We start from the raw sequence: 24972 nt of genomic DNA, 5'->3' as shown, positions 1-24972 counted from the left end.
GTCACCTGTTTTCGATTCTGCTTCCTGACTCTCTTGTCATCTCCTTTTTGCTGGTCTGTCTGTCTGTCCGGGGAGGTGTTTGGTTTTTGTTTTTAATATTTATTTATTCATGAGAGACACAGAGAGAGAGGCAGAGACACAGGCAGAAGGAGAAGCAGGCTCCATGCAGCTTGATGCAGGACTTGATCCCAGGACCCCAGGATCATGACCTGAGCTGAAGGCAGATGCCCAACCACTGAGCCACCCAGGCATTCCTATCCAGGGAGTTTTAAAATTTTGCTTTCCAGACCTAAGATATTTTGGCTTCTCTTGTATCTACTGTTCCTTTGCTGAGACTGCTATATCTTTACATCTATTGCAAATGTTTGTGATTGCTACTTCAGAGTCTCTCTGTGTCTTTTCCATCCTTGGCGTCCACTGAATGTCTTTTCCTCTGAGTTGGCATTTTGAGGGTTGTGTGTGTGCCACATAATTGTGTTACATTCTGGATATTCTGAACATCACTTGATCAGCTCTGGATCTTGTCCGAACCCCAGGCAACTATCAGTGTCTGCTTTATAGGGCCGAGCCAGCATCAGCCCAGCTTCCAAGCGCATGCTCTTTGGGTCAGTCCTTGGGCTGGGAGTGGGCACTGGTCTGCAAACTCTGGGGTCTGGGTCTGATGCCCGCATCTGCAGCCCAGGGTCAGCCTGAGTGGTTGCAGCCAACTTGCGGGCTGTTTCCCTAGCCGTTCCTCTTGCCTAGGTGCCGGCAGGGCCTGCTCCTTCAGCCAGAGGTACAGGGCTCTTGCTACCCTGCTCTGTTATGCTTTCCTTTGCTCAGACCACTCCTAGGTCCACCCAGTGGCAAGGCAGAAAGAGCACAGTGGGACCGGGGCCCCTGGAGGCACAGCTGCACTGAGCACTAGCACCCTCACTGCCAGCAGGGCCTGTCCATCAGGTGCTCTGTCCTCCTGGCAGGCCACTCCCTGGACGCTCACTTCCGGGCCAGGACTGCTTGGAGTTCAGGACCATGGGGCCGTTTCTGCTGTTGCTCTGCCTGCCTGCTGCGGTGCTCTGTTCAGAGGGTGCCTAGTTCTTCTAGCCATGCCATGGGAAGGATGGGGCCCATGTGCCTGCAGACCTGTGGGCTTCGGGACCCTCGCTGGCTGTGGCCGATGCATCTCATGTGTGCAGCTGCTTCTCCGGGTCAGACTCAACACATGTGTGCTAAGGACTGTTTTCGTGGACTGGGCCACCTCTCTCCCACCTGAGCCCACCTGCCCCGCTCCCCTGCTTCCTCATCCCCCCTGGAGTTTGTTCAGTCAGTCGTCTCCTTTCTGTCGTCTGCTTGCTTATTCTCATGCCAGGTGGGTCTGCTCTGACCTTGGATTGAGCTTTTCATTTCAACCTCTCTACCTGTTGTGTTCCACTGGCTTTGTTTTCAAAGTCTATGTGGTTTTGATTCTTATTCTCTGCTCTGATTTTACAGATTTTGTTTCCTTGATGATTTTAAGATCTTTTCAGAAACCTGTTCAATTTTTGCAACTTCTCTGGAATGTATTTGCCCTTGTGAAGCTTTCTGGCTGCGTATGGGTGGGCTGAGCCATGGGCTCTGGACGGTCTCAGGTGTGCTGTGTGTAGGACGTATGGCTTCTGTCACTGTTGTGTCCTTGTACATGAAGCCCAGCAGCCCCGGGCTCCCCTCTTTTTACCGCGGGCTGGGGTGTCCTTCTCTGGGTGCGCAGCCCGTGCCACTGGATACTTGGCCATGAGCAGCAACTCTGGGCCCTCTGAGTTGGGGGCCTGAGGTTCTGCCTGGCCGAACCCTTGCAGCCTCTGCGTCTGGCCCAGCTCCTTCCCTGAAGCCAGTGAGCTTCTGACCCCAGCAGCCTCTGCTCAGCACTGCATCTGGCCTGAGGGGACATCACCCCATTGGGCCCTAGGATCCATCCGCGTCTGCTGGGCTTGTCTCCAAGCTGTGGCAATGGTGGCTGTGCACGTGGAGTGGAAGACAGTCTGATGAGATGAGCTGTGTGTGTAGCCAGGCATAGAAATCATCCCTGCTGCCCCATTAACACCCCCATCTGGCACCTGGCACCATGAGGGGGGCAGGTGAGCCCCCCCCAGGACAGACATGGGTCAAGCCTTGAGGGCTCGGCCAGGGCCATTTTCTGCCGCCCATGCCACATCCCCAGCATCATATGCCTTGCCCCCAAGAACTCTGCCCCCTGCCCCACCGTGTGCTGCCCCATCTTCTGCAGTACCTCCCCGGGTCAGATGTGCCCCTGGACGTCTCCCTGTTGCGGTGGGCACACATCAGGGTGGACGTGCTATGGTACTTCCTGCACACCAACGACCTCATCTGTTCAGAGGTTGCAGGGACAGTGACTAAGGATGCAGCCTGGAACCACGCTGCCCAGTTTGGTGGACTGCAGTGCCCCCACCACAGTGTCCAGCATCCTGCTGGTGGACAGGCAGGTAGCACGAGACCCATGAAGATACCACTGGACACAGAGATCGGACAGCGGGATGCTATTGCCAACTGTTTATTCAGGCCCCAAACAGGTGACCAGTGACATGCAATTTGCCTGGGCCCGTGGCAGACTGACTTGTGCTGCCGGCCCTGCTGGTGTGCAAACAAGTTCCCAGAGGAGAGGCCACCTGGGGCCAACTGGAGGGTACGTGTGGTGCTGACCGGGGCGCAGGCCCCAGGGGAAGAGGGTGCGTGAAGAGTGGGGCCCCAGTGTCTGTTGTATCCAAGCCAGCCAGGGGGCTGCGCCAGTGCTGAATGTCACAGCTGTGGGGGCTGTGGGGGGGGGTGAGCGTGGTGGGGGGCAGACCGTGCCCTACCGGCAGCCCCGTAGTCCCCCTGCTAAGGCATGACTGTCAATGAGTTTCTCCACCCAGCACACGGTCTGGGCAGTGGCTGGGCCCTTGGGAAAGGGCTGCAGACCTCTGTGGCATCTTCCACGGGTCCCGGCAGCCCAAGGATGCCCAGGACACTCCTTTTGGCCAGTGGCCCCGCCTCAGCGCCTCTGGCTGGCAAACCAGGAGAAAAAGTGATGGGGACGCGGACGCGGGGCCTGGTGAATGCGCACAATGCGTGGTGAACGCCAGGCTTTGATGGTGGCATCGTCACTGGCCGTCAGCAGGAGCTCCTGCTCTTGGGGGCTGAAGACCACCGAGTTGACCACGTCCTGGTGCCGCAGCTTAGCCAAGCAGATGTTGTAGTGCCGATCCCAGATGTAGCCGTGCCGGTCTTCGGCTCCACTGCAGGAGAGCCTCAGGTGAGCCCCTGCCCAGCACATCTGGAACCCGGCCCTGCCCTGCCCTGCACTTCTACCTGGCCACGAAGTCCCTGCTGACATCCAAGAAGATGAAGAAGCACTCGTCATTGGGCGTGTAGGCACGGTGGGCTCGAAGAGCCCGCTTCACCTCCCGCATGGTCTTGAGATCAAACACCAGCAGGTCGATCTCCTCTGCGATAGGCGGTGGCTGCATGGGGTCGGCCACCACAGAGCCACTGGGCCAGGCACGGCTGTTGACGTACAGGTACCTGGGCGAGAGGCACCCTGCTTGGTACCAGCGGCCTACAGAGGCCCCCACCCAGGACACTCTCGGGGGCGCACCTGTTGTCTGGAGACAAGCCCATGCCAATGATATGTCCATGCACATCGATGACGTGGTCCAGGGCATCAAAGAAGGCATCTGAGCCCCGCCCCTCACCCAGCACAGGCCCAGCTGTGGTCATCTGGTGTGGCAGGATCTGCTTGATGCCTGTGGGAGGGCCGGGTAAGAGCACCACATCTGAAGCATAGGTGCCCATGGAACATGCACTCCAAGAGACAGGACCAGGACTGGGCCCCCAGGACAAACGAAGAAAGTGCACTCTGCCCTCTAACTCACACCCTGCCCTTTGGCTGCAAGACCCCACCCCAGTCTTGGGGAAGCCTCACCCCCAAGGCTCTAGCGACTGAGCAGGGCCTGCTCCCTACCAATCTGGTGTGGTGAGTAGGTGAGGCATCCCGTGGTGAAGATGAGGAGCTTGCTGGCATCAGCCATGCTGTGCTCTGGAGGCTTGGTGCGGCCCTGGGCCAGCAGCTCAGCCACCTTGGTCTCCAGCGCGTGCTCAGACAGCTGGGGCTGCGCCCGCGCATCCAGGAGCCCATCCAAGAAGCGCCGCAAGCCCTCCTTGGCGCGGGCTGGAGCTGGCACGGGTTCCGGGCCTCCCTCCTCATCCTCACTGTCACTGCCCAGGTCAAAGACACGGCCTGGGGGTGCACCAGCATCCAGCAGGAGGTCTGGGCTGTCAAAGCGGCTGCAGTCAGCCACCATCACTGTGCGGATGGTGCTGGCGTTGAGGTTCTGAATCTTGAAGAGCCGCTTCACCACGTTGACATTTTCTGACTCCACGTCCTGGGAGTGGGAGACAGCAGGTGGGCACAAGGCCAAGGACAGGGTGGCTGCAGGGGCCTGCCCGCCCTCGCACCTGGAAGGCGTTGTTCAGCCAGAGCACTGAGCAGGAGGTGATGTCTCCGATGCGGTGCAAGTTTCCCGAGATGAGGCTGGTCTCCGTGAGCCAGCAGCCAAACACATCATAGGGCTTGTTGCGTACTCGGGACAGCAGGGCGAAGTTGTCTGGGGGGATGCGGGGGCAGGGCTGTGGGAGGGGGGCGGGGCTGGGGGGGTGCAGGGCCTTGTGGGGGGAGGGGTGGAGTTGGCCAGGATAGCCAGGACAGCCAGGCCGCCCCAGGCCCGCTCTCACCTAGGCTAATGACCGCGATCTCACCCGACGAGGAGTTGTGGGGCCCTAGGAACACCCCAGATGCCAGTAGCAACGAGTCGTCCTGGTTGAACTGGGAGAACTGGGTGTAGCTCCAGTTATAGGGCCGCATGTCCGCACTGTGCAGCAGCGAGATGGTCAGGTCGTTGTTCCAGATCTGCGTGGGGACTGAGTCACCTGGGGACCTCTTGACACCAGGGCCCATGCTGCAAGCCCCCAGTCCAGCTGAGCTGGTACCCAGAAACCACCACCAGGACAGAGATCCTTGCCGCTGGCTGCCCACGCAGCGAGGGTTGTGGGCCCATGCAGCTGGGCTCCTGGCTCTGGAGAGCCCACTTTACTCCATTAGCAGTGAGGGTGGCCCCTCATCCCCCAGCCTCCATCTTATGATGTCCAGATCCTAGCTGGACTGCCTGGCCCCAGCTGCCCCAGCTGTGCTCACCCACCTTGATGGTGCAGTCCTTGGAGCAGGAAGCAAACTGGTAGCCCGAGTGGGAGAAGCTGAGATGCAGCACCTGATCAGCGTGCTCCCTGAGCGTCTGCACTTCCACACAGGGCACCGTGTCATAGAGCCGCCGAAACTCTTCATACCAGGATGTGGCCGCTGGGGGTGGGGGTGGTCATTGCTGGGGCCCTGAGCCTCCTTTCCCACAGAGGCCAGCACCCTGACAGCGTAGGGGCCAGCCCTGCCCCTGGAGGACACTGGTTACTTCAGCAGCAGGGGTGCCCCTGGCACCCCCAGACCCCTGCCTCCCTGCCAGGTCCAGTACTGAGACACAGCCCAGCTGTTCCCCACCAGTGTGAGTGCCATGTGGTGCGCTGACGACCACCATGTAGAACTGGGCAGCAGGGGCCCAGTGCTGTGGCTTTAGCAGGCAGCATGTGAATGGCTCTGCCTCCCACCCTCCCAGCCAGCCTGGTGGGCTGTGGGGCCACGTGCAGGCCCTGACCTGGGTGCCGGGGCACATCTCGGGCCACCTGGTAGTAGCGGTAGAACTGCTCCCTCCACAGGAACTCGTCCCGGGACACGGCCTGCCACTGGCGACACACCAGACCAGCGGCCAGTACGTCAGCTGGGCCCAAGCTCAGGAAGATCTGGTAGACGAGGCTGTCAGGGAGCAGGGGCACGCCCCCCTCGTCCATTGTGACATTCTGCCCAGGCAGCCCTGCAACCCACATGTGGTCCCCTTAGTTCCCCGCTGCACCGAGGCAGGACGCTGGCCCCAGGGAACGAGCCTGGGGCTGGGCGAGGCTGAGCAACAGCCCTGCTGGGCATTCCGCTGGACTGTGTGTGTGGAGGGCCAGCTGGCACTGCCCACCTGGCCGAGGGTCCAACAGCTCCTCCAAGCCCCCTGCACCCCACACCCCCGCGGGCCCTGGAACAGGCCAGACTCAGCTCAGCACCTCGCAGCCTGGTCCAGCCCCAGGTGGTGGGCGGCGCATGCCCCTGGACCCACATCTGACCTCCTCCCGCTCCTGAGCCCAGAGATCATCGGGATGCCTGGGCTGGACACTGCTCTGAGGCGGAAAAACGAAGGGCCGCTGACCACCGCGCACTCCTGTCGCCCTGACCTTGTGGCCCCAAGACTTCAGGGCGGTCGGTGTGGACACAGGTCATTCCGAGAAAAGGCCTGGGGCCGGGGGGGACGAGCGCCAGCCCGCCCGCCCCGACACTGCCGGGGCACGGCCGGCCCTCGGCCTCGGCCCTGCAGCGAAGAGGAGCCGCGCCAGGCGGTCAGCGGGCCAGCGCGGCCAGGGCCGGGCGAGCCGGAGGGAAGGGCGGGGGCTGCCCGGCGTCCTTTCCCACCTCCCCCGCGGGGGGCTGCGAGGGGCGGGGCCTTGGCTCGGGGTCCCGGCGGCCCTTTCATCCGCAGAGGGCTCGGCCGAGGCCGAGGGGCCGGAGGCGGGGGGCGGGGTGGCCAGGGAGCCGGGGACGGACACGGCCTGTCAGCGACACTCCTCGGGGCCGGGGGCCGGGGGTCGAAGGGCCGGGGGTCGGGGGCCGGGGCGGGACGACGACGCTTCCCGGGGCCGGGCGCACTCACCGCGGCCGCCTCCGCCCAGCCGTGCTGCCCCCGCCCCGGCGCCCGGCCTCGGCCAGTGGACCCGCTTCCGCCCCGCCGCTCCTGCCGCCGCGTCTCTATGATGGAGCCGGCCAGGCTGACGCCTCGAACCCTGAAGCATCGATAACCACGGAGCGTCGAGCACCAGGCCGCCCGCTGGGCTGTTGCTGCGCCTGCGCGCAGGCGAGCTCGCTTCCCACAGCGCCCCCGGCGGCCGGGAAGGGCGGCGGCCCTGCGCCGGGACCCGCCGTCTGGGCCGCAGGCGAGGCTCAGTGAGCGCGCGGGTTCGAGACCCGGCCCCGCCGCCTCCAGCTGCTGGGGCCCTGGGCTAGGGGGTCGTGGACAAGGAGCCAGAGGTCAGCTCGGACTTTGTAACCAGAATATGGAGCCAGGCCCTGCCGGGAAGTGCAGAGTCCAGGAGGCTGGGGGTGGACTCCGCAGGGAGAGCAGGAGGACCCGGGACTTCCTGGGCTGGAGGTGGACCCGCAACGACTTCCTGTGCCAGGCTTCTGGGCGGCACTGGACGATGGACTCTGACCTAGAACGTGGCCGTCCTGTCCTCAGCCTCCCCCAGTCCTGGCACCATCCCTGCCGCTGCCATGCTGACCCCCTGGACTGCGCTCCTCTTGACTCTGCTCCTGGCTGGGGGCTCCGTGAGCCAGAGGGCTCGGAGACCCCCTCGGCCGGCGTCCCCCATCAACACCATCCAGCCCCAGGTCAACTTCGATGCTCACCAGGTAGCAGGGGGATGGGTGGGCGGGCAGGCACTTGCCCCCCCTCCCCAGCTTTCCAGGGGTCAGGTCGGGCAGCCCGCCATCCCCTATGCCCTCACATGGCCTGCTCCTAGTTTGCAGGGACGTGGTTCCTTGTGGCCGTGGCCTCCTCATGCCGCTTCCTGCAGGAGCAAGGCCACCGGGCTGAGGCCACCCTCCTGCATGTGGCTCCCCAGGGCGCAGACATGGCTGTCAGTACCTTCCAGAAGCTGTGAGTCCCCAGCACGGACCCCGGGGCCCAGGCTGCCTGGCCTGGATCAGAGTCCTGTGAGGCCCTGCGCAGGTTGGGGTCCCTAAGCTGTGCCTCCTCCCCACCCCCCACCCCCCAGGGATGGGATCTGCTGGCAGGTGCGGCAGCTGTACAGAGATGGCAAAGTCCTGGGCCGCTTCCTGCTGCAAGGTGAGGCAAGGGCACGAGGTGCAGGGGTGCAGGGCTGGGAGGCCATAGAATGACTCCACCCTGCCCAGCCCGAGGTGCCCGCGGGGCAGTGGACATGGTCGTCGGGGAGACAGACTACCAGGGCTTCGCCATCCTGTACCTGGAGCAGAAGCAACAGCTGTCAGTGAAGCTGTACGGTGCGTCCACACCAAAGCCCAGGCTTTGCACACCCACAGGGCCACGCACGGGGCAGGGGGGGAGCCCAGATGGACACACGGACCCTCCCTGCCCTCCCCCTTCCCTCCCTGTATTCTGACTTCTGACCCTCTTCTGCTGAGCGGGGACCCAGGGAGGAGCCCCTGCAGAGGGGCCAGAGGGGCCAAGGCGTGAGCGCAGGGGGATGGGGTGGGGTTTGGGGCGTGCCCCCACGTGCCCCACCTGCTCCCTTGCCGCTGGCCCAGGAGCCCCTTGTGCCCCATAGCCCGCTCACTCCCCCCAAGTGACTCGGCCCTGAGCGCCTTTGAGCAGCGGATCCAGAGGGTCAACCTGACTGAGGACCATGTCCTCTTCTTCCCCAAGTATGGTAAGTGTCTCCTCGCCCCATGGCCGCCTCGCCCTCCCACTGTGTGCCCGCCCCAGCCACCCCTGATACCCACCTGGGCCTTCAGGTTTCTGCGAGGCTGCAGACCAGTTCCATGTTCTAGATGGTGAGTGGTACAGCAACAGGGGGCACCCCTCAGCTCCTTCCCCCGCTGAGTCTGGTCTCTGTGCCCCAGAAGCCGGAAGGTGAGTCCTGGCAGCAGACCTGAACTTGGAATGAGTGAAGACCCCAGAGATGGTGGCACCTGTGACCCCACTCACTGAGCCCTGATGCCCCACAGGGTCAGGGCCACCCATGGGTGACAGCCAGCACCCACATGTTCAGGAGTACTGCCTTCATTAAACGCTGCATCCTAGCCCCTGGTTCCTTCCTTCCCACGTGGGTCCTGGCCTGGGGCCTCTGTCTGTCATCTAGTGGGCAGGCGGCTGCTCCTGGGCAGGGGGCGGGGGCTGTGGAGGGGAAGGGGTCGGCTCCCGCCCTAGGAAGGCAAGGTGGATATCGGAGGTGCCCCTGCTGTCCTGTGCCTTGTGTCCCTGAGTTGGGCCTCCTGCCGCCCTCTCCTGCTCCCAGGGTATGAACACACGTGCCCTGCTGGTCTTGAGCCCACCCCCTGCCTAGAGGGGTGAGGAGTCCTCCCCCCACAGGCCCCTGGCCTCCTGCTGACTCTGTGCTCCCTCCAGGGAGGGATGGGTCCAGAGTCCCAGTGGCCCTCTGGCCTGAGGCAGCTCAGGCCCCTGGGGCAGGGACAGGGAGCCCTCCTGGTTCCTGGATGGGGTGCCTAGGTCTGCAGTGCTGGCACCGTCCCTGTGGCTGCCCCTGAGGGCTGAGTCCAGTGCTGGCACTGGGCAGCCGGTGTCCCTAGGGATAGATCACATCGTTACAGAGGCAAGGACAATAAGGAGGGGGGGCGTCTATCCCAGAATGGGGGGGGGAGCAGGCCAGCCTAATCCATGTGTTAGGACTGGGGTGAGCACAGGTGAGGGAGCCCACACCCAGTATTTGACCAAGGCTACCAGCTCGGGGGCACCAGGAGCTCTAATCAGAGAGAGACCTTTCTGGAATGTGGGAGCTCAGAGGCCCGGGAGATGGAGGCTAGAATGGGATAAGGGCGCACTGCCCATGGCTGCCTGGGGGGACACACTCCATGGTTGGGGGGATGTGGCGTGTTAGGTTAGGTCTGCCTCCGGGGGCTGTCCCCCGCCCCCCAGCCCCCCCCACCCCCCCACCCCCGGCCCAGGGAAGACTGCACATCCTTTTCACTCCCCAGATCCTGGCCAGCCTGCCTGACCCTTATGGGGGTCCCCAGACACTGGGAACATCACAGAAAGAGAAGAATCAGGACTGGGGAACCCTGAACCTCCTCCACAAGCAACCAACAGGCACTTGAAAGAAAACCATCTCCTGTCACTCCTGTGGCTGTGCCCTCAGGGCCAGGGTCTGCATGGGGTGGGGCACAGGCCAGGGGACAGCTGCCCTGGATCTAGGGCAGGGAACTGCGGTCCTCACCCTGTGCAGGGGGCCCAGGGGGCAGGGCCTGGACGGGGGAGAATGGTCTCCAGACCCTCCCAGCAACCCCCGCTCCCCATCATGTCCAGTTGGCATCTCCACGGCCTGGAGGGCACTGGCCAGTTTCAGCAGCTCCGAGGAGGGCTTGGGGAGGGTACTGTGCCCCACACGTACCTACCATGTGCCCAGCTCGGGGGTGGTGGGCCTGGGCTATCTCCCTTTGCTCCCCTCGGGGGCCCCCCAAGCCTTGCCCTGGGACCCTGGGCATCCATGTGATGAGTGCCTCTGAAGCACCTACTGTGTGCGTGCCAGGCTCCGGGCACGTGCGTGGGGTGGCTACCTGTTCCTGGAAACTGGTCCAGGGCTCACCACTGAGTGGCCGCCTTCCCTGGGCTGCCAGCGAGCAGGGGTGAGGACCAGGCCACCCCAGGTAACCTATGGGTCAGTCACAGAGCGGGAGGGGACACTCTGGCTCTGCCGCCACCTCTGCCTGCCCACGCCCCCCCCACCCCCAGCCCGGAGCAGGACGACTGGGCTGGCTGGGGAGAAGAGGGTACGGGGAGGGCTTTGAGGGAGAAGGCCAAGGGAGACTCGCCTCCCCCCAAGCCCTACGGCCCAGAAAAGACCTGGAGCCACAACGCCTGTACCCCGGAGGCCAGCGCTCGGAGCTGGCAATGCCCAGAAACCCTTGCCCCTCGCCCCGCTTCCCCCAAACCGAAAAGCCGCGGTCACTACCCACCCTCGGCCAATCGCATCGGCGGTGGGCGGAGCCACAGCTGCGTGCCCCGCCCCCCGAGTTCGCCGCCTGCCGTCCGCCGCCTGGCGGGCTGTAGGGGGCGCCAGAGCCACTAAGCGCCGTCAAGAGGCGCCGGGAGCTGCGTTCACCCTAGGTCGGGACGAGTGGGCAGGGTCCCGGAGGCCGGGCCGGGGCTTTGTCTCGGGCCCGGGGGACTCTCCTGGCCAGTCCCGTCGGGGGGTCCCTGCTCCTCCCCGCCCCCAGTCCCCCAGAGCACGGGTGCACAGGGGCTGCTCTCATGTGTTGAGCGGGCTTAGCCTTGGGTGAGGATCTCACCCGCTGGGGGGTGCCTGCGGGTGGGACGTGGGGTCCAGGGTTCGCGATGCAAAGTACCCAACCCCCCCGCCCGGCTTCTGCTGGAGAGTGAGGGCTCCTCCGGGACGTCCCCGGATCCCTGACCGTCCCCTGTGCTGGGGCCTGCAGTGGACCCGAGAGGCGTCGGTGGTACACCTGGCCACACACCTGGCCATGGGAGGCCCTCCGGGGGAAGGACGGGCAGTCAGAGTGAGGGCTGGGGCACGGACAAGCCCTGGAGTTTTCCTCCCTGGGGGATGGGTTCTGAGGGTCCTGGTGTCCTCCTCAGGACATGCTGCTGGAGGCCAAGGATGGGGGAGGGCAGGAGGTGGCCCAGGACAGGGTGCTCACAGGGCAGGTACACAGGGTCCTGGGATCCTGTAGAGCTTAGGGCCCTGGGTGGGAGTGGCTGTGTTCTTCCCTGGGCCCTTTCTGGGGGTGGCCAGGTAGGCTCCTGCCCAGAGCGGTGCCCTCGAGCTCCCAGGCCCCGGGTGTGGGTGCCTAACCCCCTCAGCTGGGCTGCCTCCCGCCCTCCCTCTGGCAGGGGAGCCCCTGCAGCCAGTCCTTGCTCACCCAGATCTGGGTGCTCTGGCTGCCTGCTCCCCTCACCCTGACCAGCTGCTACCCCTGCACCCTCATGACTGTAGGGCCCCTTGGCCTCGATCTTGCCTGAGTTTTCAGGGGCCTGTGGAGCAGTGTGGGGGTGGCAGGCCTGGGCTCTGCACTCTGTTCCTGCAGCAAGAACATTGTGCCCCTGACCCTTTGGGACTAAGGTTGAGCCCCCTGTGTGGGATGGAACGTTCTGCTCTCCACCTGGTGGCAGGAGTGCTGCTGGGCTAGGGCTAGGGGGAGGCGCCTCAGGCCTCTGAGGGCTCCCAGGGGGCTGTGGAGCTGGGGGGGCTCAAGTCAGAAAACGAAAAATCCCTGGGAGCTCATGGACCCAGCAAGCCCAGCCCCTCCATCTTGTGCCCATGTCCCTTCCTGGGCTGGGACGCAGGTGCCCCCATGTTTGCTGGGCAAGATCTCAGGAGGGCCCCGCCCCTGCTCCGTCCACCTCTGAGCCCTCCAAGCCCAAGCCCTCCCCCTTATGCCTGTTCTGAGGAGGAAGGTGGAGGGCACACCCCTGGGGAGGGGCACCTGCTGGGTGGGCCCATAAGGATGCGAGCATCTGAGTCCGTGGTGATCTCAGCCACTGGCTTCCTCTCTGTCCCTATGGGGATGGGGCGCTGGTGTGCCCTGTGGCTGGTGCTCACCCTGCTGGACGCCCTGAAGGGTCAGACCCCAAACACCAAGCCAGTCGCTGGCTCCGTCTTACAGAGCTTCAAGGAGGACCAGGTCTGGGGGTTGGAGGGAGGGTGACAAAGGCCACCAGGGGCCAAGTGCAGGAGGAAAGGGGAGCTCTGAGCGCTGTGGGGGCCATGGGAGAGGGTGGGGAGGGGGACCTGAGACCGGGCAGGCCGGGCTGTGGACAGGCCTTCCTGGGTCAGCCGCTGTTCCGGGTGACCCCTGCTGGTCCCCAACACTGAGCACATCGAAGCCTGCTGAGGCTCCCACTGGGCAAGGTTACCTGCCCCTGCCAGGCCCAGGCCCACGTCCACTCCTGCAGGAGGCCTCCCTGCAGGCTCAGCCTGGGCACCCTGCCTACGAGGGGCCTCGGGCCGCCCTGGACTCTGCCTACCATGGCTCCCACAGTTCCAGGGGGAGTGGTTTGTCATCGGCCTGGCAGGCAGCACCCACAGGAGGTCGGACAAGTTCCTGTTGAATTCATTCACGGCGACATTCGAGCGAAATGAAAACAGCCGCCTGCAAGTGTCCTATGCTATGACCCGGTGAGTGGGGGTCCCTGGCCTGGACCCCTGGCAGCTAATGGCTCTATGGCTCAGGTCCAGCATGGGCCCCAGCACCACAGTCTGCCCCAGGCCTCCGCTCAGGAGAGTCTGCACCTCACAGGGGTTGTACGTTAGCCTAGGCCGATGCTCTCCTGAGGGTGCCGATTCCAGAAAAGAGTGAGCGCCCTGTTCAGCCTGGCAGTGGCCTCTGACTGGGTCTTCTCGAATCACTGGGTTTTCTGGAGACAGGACCAGTTGCTGCATCCAGGGTGACAGGTGCTCTGTCAGTCCGCCTGGATGAAATGCCACCCCCTGGTGGGGAGCAAGTGGGGGGTCTTGGTGGACAGCCCCCTGGAATGAGGTGGATGGTGGTACACTCCCACGCTGGGGACCACCGAAACCTGAGGGCTCCCTGCCCACCTGCCCGGCTGTGGGGGCAGGGAGAGCTGGGAGCCCATCCAGTCAGGGCTCTTTGGCTCCAAGTAACATAACACAGGAACCTTAATCGAGGCGGGCTCGTCATGCAGACCGGGGGCAGATCGTGGGCGCTGAGAGCCTCCCCCGAGCCATCTAGGATTCCTGGGGGCCCCTGACTGACCTGGCTCTTGCCGGAAGTTGATTATCAGGGGGCGTGGGGGACAGAGACCCCAGTGCAAGTGCAGCTGGACCATGAAGCCTTCAGGATGGCCTCACCTCTCCCCTTGCAGGCCAGACACCCTTGGTTACTTCTCAAAACAGCCTGGAGAGGCCCCCGCACTGCAGGGGGCTCACTGGGATTCCCACATCGGACCTGCTCAGCGAAGTTCAGGGCACCGGCCTGAGGCCCAGCCTGGCCCGCTCCATGCTCCCCGAGGGGACACTGTGGCCCGTTTTCTTGCCATTGCACATTGGGGGTCTATTCCAGGCTGAGGAGTGGATGGTGTGTGGGTGGGCTGGGATGCAAGGATGCACATGGACGGGGGTAGAGCTCACACGTCCATCACTCCTGTAGGGGTACCCACCCCGGGACACCCTCGAAGCCTCCTATCTGCTGGGCTGTGCCCATGGCTTCTGACCAAAGCGTCCTCCAAACAAACAGCAGTGTTGTCTTGGGGGCCCATGTTGGGGCGGCATCTGAGAACAAGAAGGGAACCAGAGGTCTGGCCGGGTTCCAAAACCTTTCTCTGTGTCCATCCCTACCTCCACAGGGGCCACCGCTGTATCACATGGTCTTATGTGCTGATTCCAGCGGCGCAGCCCGGGAGGTTCTCAGTGGATGGCGGTGAGGCCGAGAGGGTGACGGGTGGGAGGGAGGAGGATGGCAGGGGGCAGGGACGCTGGTGGGCAGGCCATGATGCTGTGCCTGTGCCCCCCTCCCCAGCGTCGGGGGCAAACCCCGAGGAAGTCCAGGTGTATGACACTGACTACAATGTGTTCGCTCTGATGCTGTTCAGAAGGCAGTCAGGTGGCCAAAGCATCCTCAGGGTTAACCTGCTCTGTGAGTTCCCCACCCGGCTGCCACTGTCCAGCTGGTGGGAGCAGGAAGGGGAAGGAGGGCAGGGTGCCCAGCATCCCCACTCACCCTCAGGGGCTAAGGGCCATGCTCTGCTCCTCGGGCCCCAGGCAGGATGTGGATAATCCAGACCCGGGTGCTGGACAAATTTGTCTGCCTGGTCAGAGCTCTGGGCCTGTCGGACAACAACATCGTCTTCCCAGACCTGGCAGGTAACGGGCCCTCAGGGCACAGGGGCCTGCACCCACCAGGCCCCCCCCCCCATGGGCCTCCGAAGCCCTGTGGGAGCCAACAGGGAAGCATGGCCTGCCTTCAGGGTCTCCCTGTGGGGATCCTGCCAACCCAGAGGGTTCAACCAGAGCCCAAAGTGGGGGTTCTCATAATTCCTTGGTCTCTGTGCCCTCCATACCCCATCCTGGGCCACCTCCTGCCCCCCAAGTCCCCCCTCCTCTCCTGGGCCACCTCCTGCCCCACCAGGTCCCCGCTCCCATCCTGGGCCACCTGCCTTCCCCTCCTCCGGCTCTTTACATGTCGATGATCACGTGAGCACATAGTGGCACATATGGAACGTGCAGACAGGCGCACAGCCACAGTGCTCATATGTGCACGTGTCCTCACACACCCATGTGTGCCCATGTGTACACACCGGGAGATGTGTCTGTGCACCATGTTCACAAGCACAGGCAAGTGAGCACTCACCTGCATGGCTGCATGGAGTCGGGGCTGCGTGCCTCAGGTGGGCGTGTCTCTCAGCCACACACACTCCCATCTCCCCTGTCAGACTGGTCTCATCCCAATAACTGCTGAAGATGTGGCTGCTCCCCAGCGGAGGCCCCCTCACAGCCCAGCAGTGCTCTGCTTTCAGCCTGGAATAAACGCTCCGTGGTGGGATCCGGGAGTATGAGCCACTCTGACCTTGGGGCAAGTGGTGGGGGGCAGCCCCTCAGGGCACACTCACGCCACCCCCAGCCCACTCGGCCTGTCCACCCCTGCCCCCCACCGGCTCCTGTTGCAGGTGTTTGTGGGTAGGACTAGGCCCCTCCCCTGCCCACACAGCCCGTGCTGTGTGTGTCCACAGGGCCTGCCCCCCACAACAGGACAGGAGTAGGCCTACCTACAAGCAGATGCCCCAGCCTGGAGGTTTAGCTTCCTGTTGGCAGCGGGGAGGTGGGGACAGCCTCCTGACCCTTACCCTGACTCCCACTGGGTGTAGAGGTTCTTTCTGTACTGGGGCCCCAGCTGTGTGCTCACAGCTGCCCCAGCCCAGACAGGACCAGTCCTCCTGAGTCTCCCCTCATCGGCCCCCAGGAGGTCCAGGCAGGGGGGCAGCAAGCCAAGCCCAGGCCCCGCAGGAACCTGGCCCCACCACAGATCAAAGAGCATCGGAGAGACCTCTTGCTCTGCACTGGATTGCACACTGGACCCCCCAGCCAGGGCCTGTCCCTGCTCCGGGCACTGGAACCCCCAACCCGGGTATGTCCCCGCTCAGGGCACTGGACACCCCCAGCCTGGGGCTGTCCCTCCTCAGGGCATTGGAGGCCCCCAGCCTGGGCCTGTCCTCCCTTAGGGCACTGGACCCCCAGCCTGGACCTGTCCCCCCTTAGGACACTGGACCCCCTAATACACACACCCCAGCCTGGGCCTGTCCCCCCTTCAGGGCTCTGGACCCCCCCCCACACACACACACTGGACCCCACACACACACACCCTGGGTCACCTGGGTCTGTTCCCCCTCAGGGCACTGGACGCCCCCCCCAGCCTGAGCCTGTCCCCTGTCAGGGCAGGGTGGGAGGTGGGCTGTCCGTGGCCCTGGATGCTGGGAGATTCCTGCCCAGGGACCCCCACTCTGGGTCCTGCACTCCCCCCACCCCCTGTCCACCAGAGTCGCACAAAGCCCCACACTGTGACAGAGACATGGGTGGCATCCTGGGGCTTCCCCTGGTCCTGGGGACCCAGTGCTGCATCTCAGGAGAGCCCTGCAGGCCCCAGAGCACAGCAAGCTGGCCCCGTGCCCTGACCCAGGGGAGGCCAAGTGGGACCGCAGAGATCTGGGACCAGGTGGCCGGCCTCCTTGGGTGCATCTCCATCAGTGACCCTCCCCGGGGGTGTGTGGCCCCATGCCTACCTGGACAGAGGGCTGGCTGTGGTGGTGGGGTAGGGTGGGGGGACAGGCAGGCTACTGCCAGGGACACTGATACCCCGCTCGTGGCCTGAGCCCCCTTTCCACGAAGGATGGAACCGCCCATTTACTAGTCTGGAGGGCAGGTGGTGATTTCGAGCACTGGAACCACTGTGCACCTTCCCAGAGCTGCCTGGGGGCCGGGTGTGGCCGTGGACCCATTCCTCAGTGACACGTGGGACTCAGGACTCTGAAGGATGCCCCCAACTGCCCCAGCCCCTCTCCCAACCCTGCCATGAGGGCAGGGGTCCCAGTCACCCCCGTGAGGGGACATTCCCCCTGCAGGGTCAGCACCTGCCTTCCAGCCAAGTGTTGCCCAGCTGGCCCCTGGCTAGCTGCCCAGGACACCCCGCAGGTCTACCCCGAGCTGCTGAGAGCAGATGCACCATGTGTCCCCACATTCCGGGCAGCGTGGCCACCAGCCCATCCCTCGCACCAGTCAGTGTTGCGGGGCCGTCCCCTTCCTAGACAAGTGGAGAACTGTAAGGGGCAAGGGACTGGGATCCCAGGGCCTAGGGCACAGGCAGTTCCCCTGGGGCCCAGACCTTCTCCAGCTACCCCGGGGCCCTGGGCAGGTGGGTGCATCGCTGGCACCTGAGCCCCTTGAGGTAGGAAGCTGTGAGAGCACCACCTCCAGGGTGGGCCCAGGTCTGCAGCCGAGCCTGCTGGGGGGTTGACCGTGGGGAGGGGGCTGGCAGTGGGGCCGGCAGGATGGCTGGAGAGGTAGGGACACAGGGCTGAGGGCTGGGCCACTGAGGGAGGGCCTAGTGGTGAGAGGGGTGGCAGGATGGGGCAGCGGGAGGGGCGGTGTGCTGGGTCTCTGGCTGAGGTAGGTGCTCTTGCCCCACCTGGTGGGCTAACTCGTTGCTTTATTACATTGGTTTTCTCTTTATTACCTTGTAAACATTACTTTTCTGGTTTGTTGTGTTTTTTTTTAACTCTCCTTAAGTATCCACTTCTGTGGCCTCGGCACCGTCTCCACGTCCCCAGGACCTGTGGGTCTTCCCAGACTGGACTCTGTCCTGTTAAACTCTATCCCCTCCCTCGCTGCACCCCCAGCCATGTCTGTGGATCTGGGGCCTCCTGGGAGTTCCCGCCCATACAGAATCTGTCCTCCTGTGCCGGCTTATCTCTCTCAACACCATGGCCTCAGGTCCATCCCGTGCCAGGATTTCCTTCCTTTTAGGGCTGAGTGATGGTCCGTGGTGTCGACGGAAGACGTCTTGTTTATGAGTAGGCGCTCAGGTTGCTCCCACCCCTGGGCAGCTGTGAATGACACTGCGACCAACATGAATGTTCAGGTCTCTCTTCAAGACTGTTTTTTTAGAGAATCTTTTTTTTTTAATTTTTTTATTTATTTATGATAGTCACACAGAGAGAGAGAGAGAGGCAGAGACACAGGCAGAGGGAGAAGCAGGCTCCATGCACCGGGAGCCCGACGTGGGATTCGATCCCGGGTCTCCAGGATCGTGCCCTGGGCCAAAGGCAGGCGCTAAACCGCTGCGCCACCCAGGGATCCCTTTTTTAGAGAATCTTAAGCTGACTCCACTTTGCATTTTTTATTAAAGATTTTATTTTCTTTAAAAACAAAAGGGGGGGTATCCCTGGGTGGCGCAGCGGTTTGGCACCTGCCTTTGGCCCAGGGCACAATCCTGGAGACCCGGGATCGAGTCCCGCGTCGGGCTCCCTGCGTGGAGCCTGCTTCTCCCTCTGCCTGTGTCTCTGCCTCTCTCTCTCTCTCTCTCTCTGTGTGTGTGTGTGACTATCATGAATAAATAAATAAAATCTTTAAAAAATAAAAATAAAAAATATTTATTTATTCATGGGAGACAGAGACAGAGAGAGAGAGAGATAAAGAGAGGCAGAGGGAGAAGGAGGCTCCATGCAGGGAGCCCGACGCGGGACTCTATCCCGGGACTCCAAGATCACATCCTGGGCCAAAGGCAGGCGCTAAACCACTGAGCCACCCAGGGATTCCTCCACCTTGCATTCTTACTGTAACTTTCCACTGCTCTTGGTGTCAGCCTGGAGGTAACGAGGTCACCCTCGAGTTATTAATGTCCAATATGAATTATCATGTTCCCCATCTTCTGGGCAAAGTAATTATTACAACACTTTCCTTCCATTTATACCCTCTGAGGTTTCATTCGATTTTTGTCATGTGTTTTGATTCTAACTATACTTGGCACCTGCAGGACGTACTGCAGGTGACCGAGACCACAATCACCAGGGTCTGTTGTGCTCTGTAGCCCATCCCATGCGGCTGTGCTCGAGTCAGTAGCACCATCCTTCTGGCTGAAGAGCATCCTTTCATATTTTTGTTTCATTGCAGGTCTGTTTGTGATCAATTCCTTCCTTTGGGTTTTATTTGTCTGAAAATTCCTTATTTAGTCTTTATTTCTAAAATATGAACTTAGGGGACCCCTGGGGAGCTCAGTCGGTGAAACGTCTGACTCTGGATTTAGGCTCAGGATGTGGTTTCGGGATCATGAGATCGAACCCCATGTCTTAGGCTCCCTGCTTCTCCTCTGCCTCCACCCCTCCCCGGCCCTGCTCAGTGTTCTTGCTCTCACGCTCTCATTCTCATGCTCTCTTTCTCCCTTTCAAAAAAAAAAAATCTTAAAAAAAAATAAAATACAAGCTTAGATCTGATGTGCACCAAACTGGACACGATTTCATCGTGTGCTTTGATGAGTTGGGACCAATGTAGACACCTGTGTAAACAGAACCCAATCAAGATGCAGAACATTCCATCATCCCAGAGAGCTCCTTGGTGACCCTTTGTGACTGGTCTCACCCCCACAGCCACAGACTGAATTCCATCTCCACGGAGGCACTTGGCCTGATCTGGGATTGCACAGCATGTAGCCTCTTGCATGTCACGCAGTCCTGGGGCCATCCCACCCCAGGTCACTCTCCGGTCAATGGATGGTTGCATCCACTTGTTTTTTTTTTGTTTTGTTTTGTTTTTTTTGTATTCTTTTTTAAGTAGGCTCAGCACAGAGCCCAATGCCGGGCTTGAACTCACGACCCTGAGATCAAGACGTGAGCTGAGATCAGGAGTCAGATGCTCCACTGACTGAGCCCCCCACCCCCCTGGCACCCCCTTCCCTTCTTGACCCCACGGCCCCACTGCAGGTAAAGCCTCCAGCCTGGAGTAGCTTGACAGACAGAAAGAATGTGTCCCCAAGAGATGGTCCATAAATGGGACACCTGGGTGGCTCAGTCGGTGAAGCGTCTGACCCTTGGATTCAGCTCAGGTCACGGTTTCATGGTTGTGGAATCAAGCCCCGCATCAGGGAGCCTGCTTGAGATTCTGTCTCTGCCACCCACCTTCTCTTGCAAATAAATAAATTTTAAAAAAATAGGGGTTCCTGAGTTGCTCAGTCACTGAAGCCTCAGCCTTTGGCTCAGGGCATGACCCTAGGGTCCTGGGATCCAGTTCTGCTTTGGGCTCGCCACAGGGAGCCTGCTTCTCCCTCTGCCTGTGTCTCTACCTCTTTCTGTGTCTCTCTTGAATAAATAAATACAATCTTAAAAAATTTTGTTTAAATGTGTGAATTCTGAAACATGATGAAAATGGCATTGTTTGGGAGGAGGGAAAGGAATCCATCCACGTGACTTTGTCAAATTGAAGCTTTGCATTGTAATGTTGGCCATAACCACTAGAGCATATGTGTGTACAGATATACGCACATCTATACACCCACACACACATGTACATGCACATACGCAATACGCACACTTGCAATATCCTACAGTAATAGAAGTGAAATAATAAACTGATGAAAAATAATCCAAAAGAGGTATCAAGATGGTGAGAACAGGTGGGGAAAATAAAAAGCACAAAATAAGATATATTTTATTTATATTATTTAACTCATTATTTAATACATTATTAGATTAAATAAAGTTAGCTAAATACACAGCTTAAAAAGCCTGATCAGACAGGATTTTTTAAAGAATCATATGCTGTTTTAGAAGAGAAACACCCCCCCCAAAAAAAAGAAGAGAAACATTTACAATGTAAGGGTACAGACATGCTAGGTTCTTTCGTAATGATAGTAGGCTCAGTCCATCAAGAATACTAATAATTTTAAATTATTTTTTCTTAGATTTTATTTATTTATTCATGAGAGACATAGGGAGAGGCAGAGACACAGGCAGAGGGAGAAGCAGGCTCCCTGTGGGGAGCCCAATGAAGGACTTATCCCAGAACCCCAGGATCACACCTTAAGCCGAAGGCAGACACCACTGAGCCACCCCAGCGTCCCAAGAATTTTAAATGTGTGTGTGACTAATAACAATGGTCTCAGAGGGGCAGCCCCAGTTGCACAGTGGTTTGGTGCCGCCTGCAGCCCGGGGTGTGATCCTGGAGACCAGGGATCGAGTTCCCTGCATGGGGCCTGCTTCTCCCTCTGCCTGTGTCTCTGCCTCTCTCTGTGTGTCTCAATGAATAAATAAAATCTTTAAAACAAAACAAAACAAAACAAAACAAAAAAAAAGCAATGGTCTCAGAATAACCAAAGCAAAAAATGGAACCACAGGGAGAGACAACCCTGCCATTGTTCAGAGAGTTTCATACACCCGCCTCAGGAAATATCAGTCCATTCAGGGGGCAAGGGGTAAAGACGGGCAAGGGGGCACAGGCCCAATGACAGAGCAAAGGTGGAAGGGGTACCAGGGAGGACAGAGCCTGGGAGCCAGGCAGCAGGGCTGGGATGATCTCAGAGGCCTCAGGGATGAGGGCGGTGTGCAGGGCTGAGCAGGCTGTGGGGTACCCGCCCAGGACAGCTCACCACAGGGCCTGGCAGGGTCCCTGGCTGGACCGTGCAGCTGGCCCCGGCTCTGGGCCATGTGACCACGGGCGCAAACCTCCCGTCCACCCCAGGAGCCTGTGGCCATCTGGGTCTGTTGGGCTCCGGAGCAGACCCTGGGGGCTTCCAGAGCTGGCCCTGCTTGTTTCTGAGGAGGGGAGGGAGCAGGAGGGTGGGCTGGCCATCCTGGGGTGTAGGGAAGGACTCTTCCTGGGTGTGTGAGCTTCTGTGTGTCTGAGACCCCTCTGCAGGGAGAGAAGGGGGTGAAGCTGGTGCGGGGGGTGGTCTGGGAAGGGGCGAGGGCCCAGGAGCAGGGCTGAGTGAGGACCCCGGGGCTGGCTGCCCCCACATGGGGCTGATGGGGTCAGGGGCCCTGCTCCCCCAGCTGCCCCCACGTGGGAGCTGGGGGAAGGTGCAGTTCCCGGGAGTGTGAAGTCTCACAGCCTTCCCTGCCCAGCACCCCAGATCACCCCAGAGCACCCTAGAGCACCCTAGAGGGATGACACTCCACCCCCCGCCGCTGCTGGACCCACTAGAGAAAGCTTTTGAGGCTAGCATGCCCCATGGCCAGAGCTCAGTCTGCCGTGTCCCAGGGCTGGGCATCAGGGTGTCCAGCATCACCCACCACCCGTGGTTCCAAGGAGGCAGGGGGCTCATCCAGGGACTCCCCCCCAGGCAGCCACTTGGAGTCCACCTCTGACATCCTCCAAGTACTGAAAATGGGAGTGGGGCTTGGGGAGGGAAGCAGGCCTTTGGCTTGGCCACCGTGGGACCAGCATGGGCAGCATGACCTGAGGGTTATAAGGGGGGCTTGCCGCCCACCTCCCTTCCCTGGTGAGGAAGCTATTGGTGGGGAGACAGAGCCATCACCCTCACCGCGCACGCGCAAAGGTGCGTGCTCCATCACACCTGTTGGGAAACACGCGGCCTCTTCTGTTTCCTCTGAAAGCTCTCCCTCGGTGTGCGCGGCCCTATCAGCCAGGAATGCTCCGGCAGAAAACGATTTTGTTTTGAAGGAAGTTATTGGAGTTCTTGGGTCTGTGTGAATTAACTGGGAGTTGGATTGTTTCCACTCTATGAGTTGCTGGTGCTCTGAGACCCTGGACAGCAGATGTCCCTGGAGCCTCTGTCCCCTGGCTCCGTCCTCACTGGGGAGGGCCACAGGCTGCCCCAGGGCTACTGGCTGGGAAGCTGGGGGGCAATGGGGATCTGTCCCCGGAAGCAGAGTCCATTCTTGGGGTTTGGAGCAAGGGGTATGACTGCCCTTGTCTCTTGTCTCTTCCCCACGCACCCCTTGCCCTATGTCTCTGGGGCCCACCTCTGGCTTCACTTCCCAGGAAGCCCTCAGGGGCTGAGGGGGAGTGCCCAGTGCACCCCCAGGCCCCACAGCACCTCGCAAAGGGTGATCTCGGGGCCCCGCTGGCCTGGCCCGGCTGCCCCCACCCTGGGCCAAGGGCGCCCGAGAGGCTCCTGCCCACAGCTACGTGGGGATGGCCACACAGGGCTGTGGCTGAACCAGAGGGCAGGCTGGAGGGGGGCAGGCGGGGTGTGGGCAGCGTGGGCACGGGGACGTGTGGGGAGGCGCAGCACTTTTGCTTCCCCTGGGTGCTGGTTTTGCAGATAAAGATGCTCAGAGCCCTGACCTGTGGCAGACCTGTTTGTGGGGATGGGGAGGGGGCTCAGTGACGTGGGGACACAGCACCCCCATGCCTGGGTAGAGGCTGGGAACTGGCCCAGGCTTGGTTCGGAGCCAGGGGGAAGGGAGGAAAGGACCAGCCCCCACGGCCCTACAGCCCTGTCTGGGCAGAGATGAGGGTCCCCCCCAGCCCAGAGGTTGGCCCCCACCAACATTGCTGCCTTCGCATGGAGGCCACGGTCTGCATTTGGCTCACAGCCTCCCCCTGGGTGCTGCCCCCCTCCCTCCCTGCCCTGGGGAGCCCAGGCCCAGGAGCCCTCCTCCCCAGCAAGAGTCGGAGGCTAGGGAGGTTGCCCTGGGCCTGGCAGGGATGGGCGACCTTGGCTGTGGCAGCCCCTCCCAGCACGCCCGCCCGGCTGCTGCAGAAATGGGGTCTTCCTGGAGGATGGTGCCCTGGGGCCTTCAGAGGCTGAGCCCCGCCCATGGACACCTGCCACCTGGCAGGACCCTCCCTAGAGCCACCCCGCAGCTGTCCACCAGCCTGGGTCACTCAAGGGAGAAGCTAACAACCCATCCCTTTGCCCCCCGGCAAAGCTCTTCCCTGCATCTGGCCAGGTAGGGGCAGTCACCCACACACTCCAAGGGCTTGGCTTACCCCCGGGGGTACCCACACTACCTCTGCCCGAACCCTGCCAACCAGAAGCCCCCACAATCACTGACCCTACTGAGCACGGTCCTACCTGATGCCTCGGAGACCTGGGAGCTGGTGGCCCAGCTGTGGTAGAGTTGGGCAGAGCCCCGGGCCCAGATCTCAGCCATGCAAAACAGGGCCCGCTTGGGGTCCCCTATTCCTGTCCATCTCCCTGCTTCACCCCTTTTCTAGCCTGGCTTCATCTGGGGCCAAACCTCCATCCCCCATGGCCAGGCAAAGTCCCAGGCACAGCTATCTCAGGGCTTCAAGGAGGGCTGGGCCCTGTGACCAGTGTTCTCAAACAGGGAATCCCGAGTGTCTGTCTGGAAGTGGGCACACCTGCCTGGCCTCTGACCCCTGTGACAGCCTCCCCTGGGCGCCCCCTCCCCGCCACAGCTCCGTGACCCCCGGGCACAGGCCTGCAGTCAGCCCCTCCCTGTCTCGATTCTGTCACCACCCGTGACCTGGCTGTTCTGGCTCCAGGCCCAGGAGGGGACAGCTACCCCTAGGGCCCCAGTAGGGCAGGCCCAGCCCCACTGCCTCCCACACACACTCCTTTCCTGCTCCCACCCAGCCAAGAAAGCAGCCATTCCCAGCCTCCTAACTCCCCGGCCCCTCCAGACTCGCCAGTCTGGTGGCTGGGGGTCCCCCAGTGTCCCGTCTCTGTGCTCCCAGAGCAAGCCTGACCTGGGTCCCCTGGACCCACTGCTGTCCCTCCCAAGGCAGCCTCCATGACAGCAGGTCACCATCCTAGGCCTGTCCCTGCCCAGAAGGAGCCCAGCTGGTCCCAGGGTAGGACAGGAGTCTGCAAGGTCAAGACCTCTGGCAGGGATACCTGGAGGCCGGGTGCATCATCCGGGGGGGGCAGGTGCACGCAAGGGGGGGAGGGTCATCCCCAGCAACGGCCTGGCTCCTGCTGGAATTCTGGGCTCATGTGGCGCTGGGCTTGGGGAGACCTGGGAAAATAGTGGACACGGTGGCTCCAGGACCAGTGGCTGTCAGGCTGGACCGTTCCCACTGCCCATCAAGGCCTCGTTGTGCCCTGTCCCCTGAGGCACATCTGTCCCCACCGCCTCCCCTGTTAGAAATAAACACTCAGTGCCAGGAGGAGCCAGCATGACCACCAGATGACCCACAGGCTGGGCGACGGCC

General features: G+C 61.7%; 3 protein-coding genes across 4 annotated transcripts; 2 read left to right on the top strand and 1 right to left on the bottom strand.

Moving 5' to 3' along the window:
* Nucleotides 1-2511: 2511 nt before the first annotated feature.
* FBXW5 (F-box and WD repeat domain containing 5) lies at nt 2512-6957 on the bottom strand. Of its 2 annotated transcripts, none has more exons than XM_055337128.1 (9): nt 6810-6957; nt 5715-5930; nt 5211-5368; nt 4747-4921; nt 4471-4619; nt 3977-4397; nt 3611-3758; nt 3325-3537; nt 2512-3251 (listed from the first exon to the last, which is right to left on the bottom strand). In XM_055337128.1, exons 1-9 carry the CDS (start codon nt 6946-6948, stop codon nt 3008-3010), a joined length of 1863 nt encoding a protein of 620 aa, XP_055193103.1. In that variant the 5' UTR covers nt 6949-6957; the 3' UTR covers nt 2512-3007. The 2 variants fall into 2 exon arrangements, with proteins under 2 accessions (XP_055193103.1, XP_055193113.1); XM_055337138.1 differs by lacking the exon at nt 6810-6957 and adding an exon at nt 6337-6733.
* A 279-nt stretch (nt 6958-7236) lies between these two features.
* On the top strand, nt 7237-8946 carry C8G (complement C8 gamma chain). Its single transcript, XM_055337149.1, has 7 exons — nt 7237-7564; nt 7675-7811; nt 7930-8000; nt 8069-8176; nt 8461-8562; nt 8648-8686; nt 8756-8946. The coding sequence occupies exons 1-7, from the start codon at nt 7427-7429 to the stop codon at nt 8767-8769; spliced, it is 609 nt and encodes a 202-aa protein (XP_055193124.1). The 5' UTR covers nt 7237-7426; the 3' UTR covers nt 8770-8946.
* A 3448-nt stretch (nt 8947-12394) lies between these two features.
* LCN12 (lipocalin 12) lies at nt 12395-15374 on the top strand. Its single transcript, XM_055307369.1, has 6 exons — nt 12395-12511; nt 12869-13005; nt 14193-14287; nt 14366-14482; nt 14608-14709; nt 15279-15374. The coding sequence occupies exons 1-6, from the start codon at nt 12395-12397 to the stop codon at nt 15302-15304; spliced, it is 594 nt and encodes a 197-aa protein (XP_055163344.1). The 3' UTR covers nt 15305-15374.
* The last annotated feature ends 9598 nt before the right edge of the window (nt 15375-24972 follow it).

This window comes from Nyctereutes procyonoides, unplaced genomic scaffold (assembly GCF_905146905.1).
Source record: "Nyctereutes procyonoides isolate TBG_1078 unplaced genomic scaffold, NYPRO_anot_genome, whole genome shotgun sequence".
NCBI classification, from domain to species: domain Eukaryota; kingdom Metazoa; phylum Chordata; class Mammalia; order Carnivora; family Canidae; genus Nyctereutes; species Nyctereutes procyonoides.
Note: the sequence above shows the minus strand (reverse complement) of the source record. Positions and strands in the feature narration are given on the sequence as shown.

What these genes read in the sequence shown, in the direction of transcription:
- LCN12 (XM_055307369.1), top strand. Translation starts at nt 12,395, where the DNA reads ATGGGGCGCTGGTGTGCCCTGTGGCTGGTGCTCACCCTGCTGGACGCC. An exon ending in AGAGCTTCAAGGAGGACCAG is followed by an intron (nt 12,512 to 12,868) that starts GTCTGGGGGTTG and finishes TGGCTCCCACAG; the next exon opens with TTCCAGGGGGAGTGGTTTGT. An exon ending in CCTCAGGGTTAACCTGCTCT is followed by an intron (nt 14,483 to 14,607) that starts GTGAGTTCCCCA and finishes CTCGGGCCCCAG; the next exon opens with GCAGGATGTGGATAATCCAG.
- FBXW5 (XM_055337128.1), bottom strand. Translation starts at nt 6,948, where the DNA reads ATGCTTCAGGGTTCGAGGCGTCAGCCTGGCCGGCTCCATCATAGAGAC. An exon ending in AGATGTGCCCCGGCACCCAG is followed by an intron (nt 5,369 to 5,714) that starts GTCAGGGCCTGC and finishes CCCCACCCCCAG; the next exon opens with CGGCCACATCCTGGTATGAA. An exon ending in GGCTGAACAACGCCTTCCAG is followed by an intron (nt 4,398 to 4,470) that starts GTGCGAGGGCGG and finishes TCCCACTCCCAG; the next exon opens with GACGTGGAGTCAGAAAATGT.
- C8G (XM_055337149.1), top strand. Translation starts at nt 7,427, where the DNA reads ATGCTGACCCCCTGGACTGCGCTCCTCTTGACTCTGCTCCTGGCTGGG. An exon ending in GTCAGTACCTTCCAGAAGCT is followed by an intron (nt 7,812 to 7,929) that starts GTGAGTCCCCAG and finishes CCCACCCCCCAG; the next exon opens with GGATGGGATCTGCTGGCAGG. An exon ending in CCTCTTCTTCCCCAAGTATG is followed by an intron (nt 8,563 to 8,647) that starts GTAAGTGTCTCC and finishes CTGGGCCTTCAG; the next exon opens with GTTTCTGCGAGGCTGCAGAC.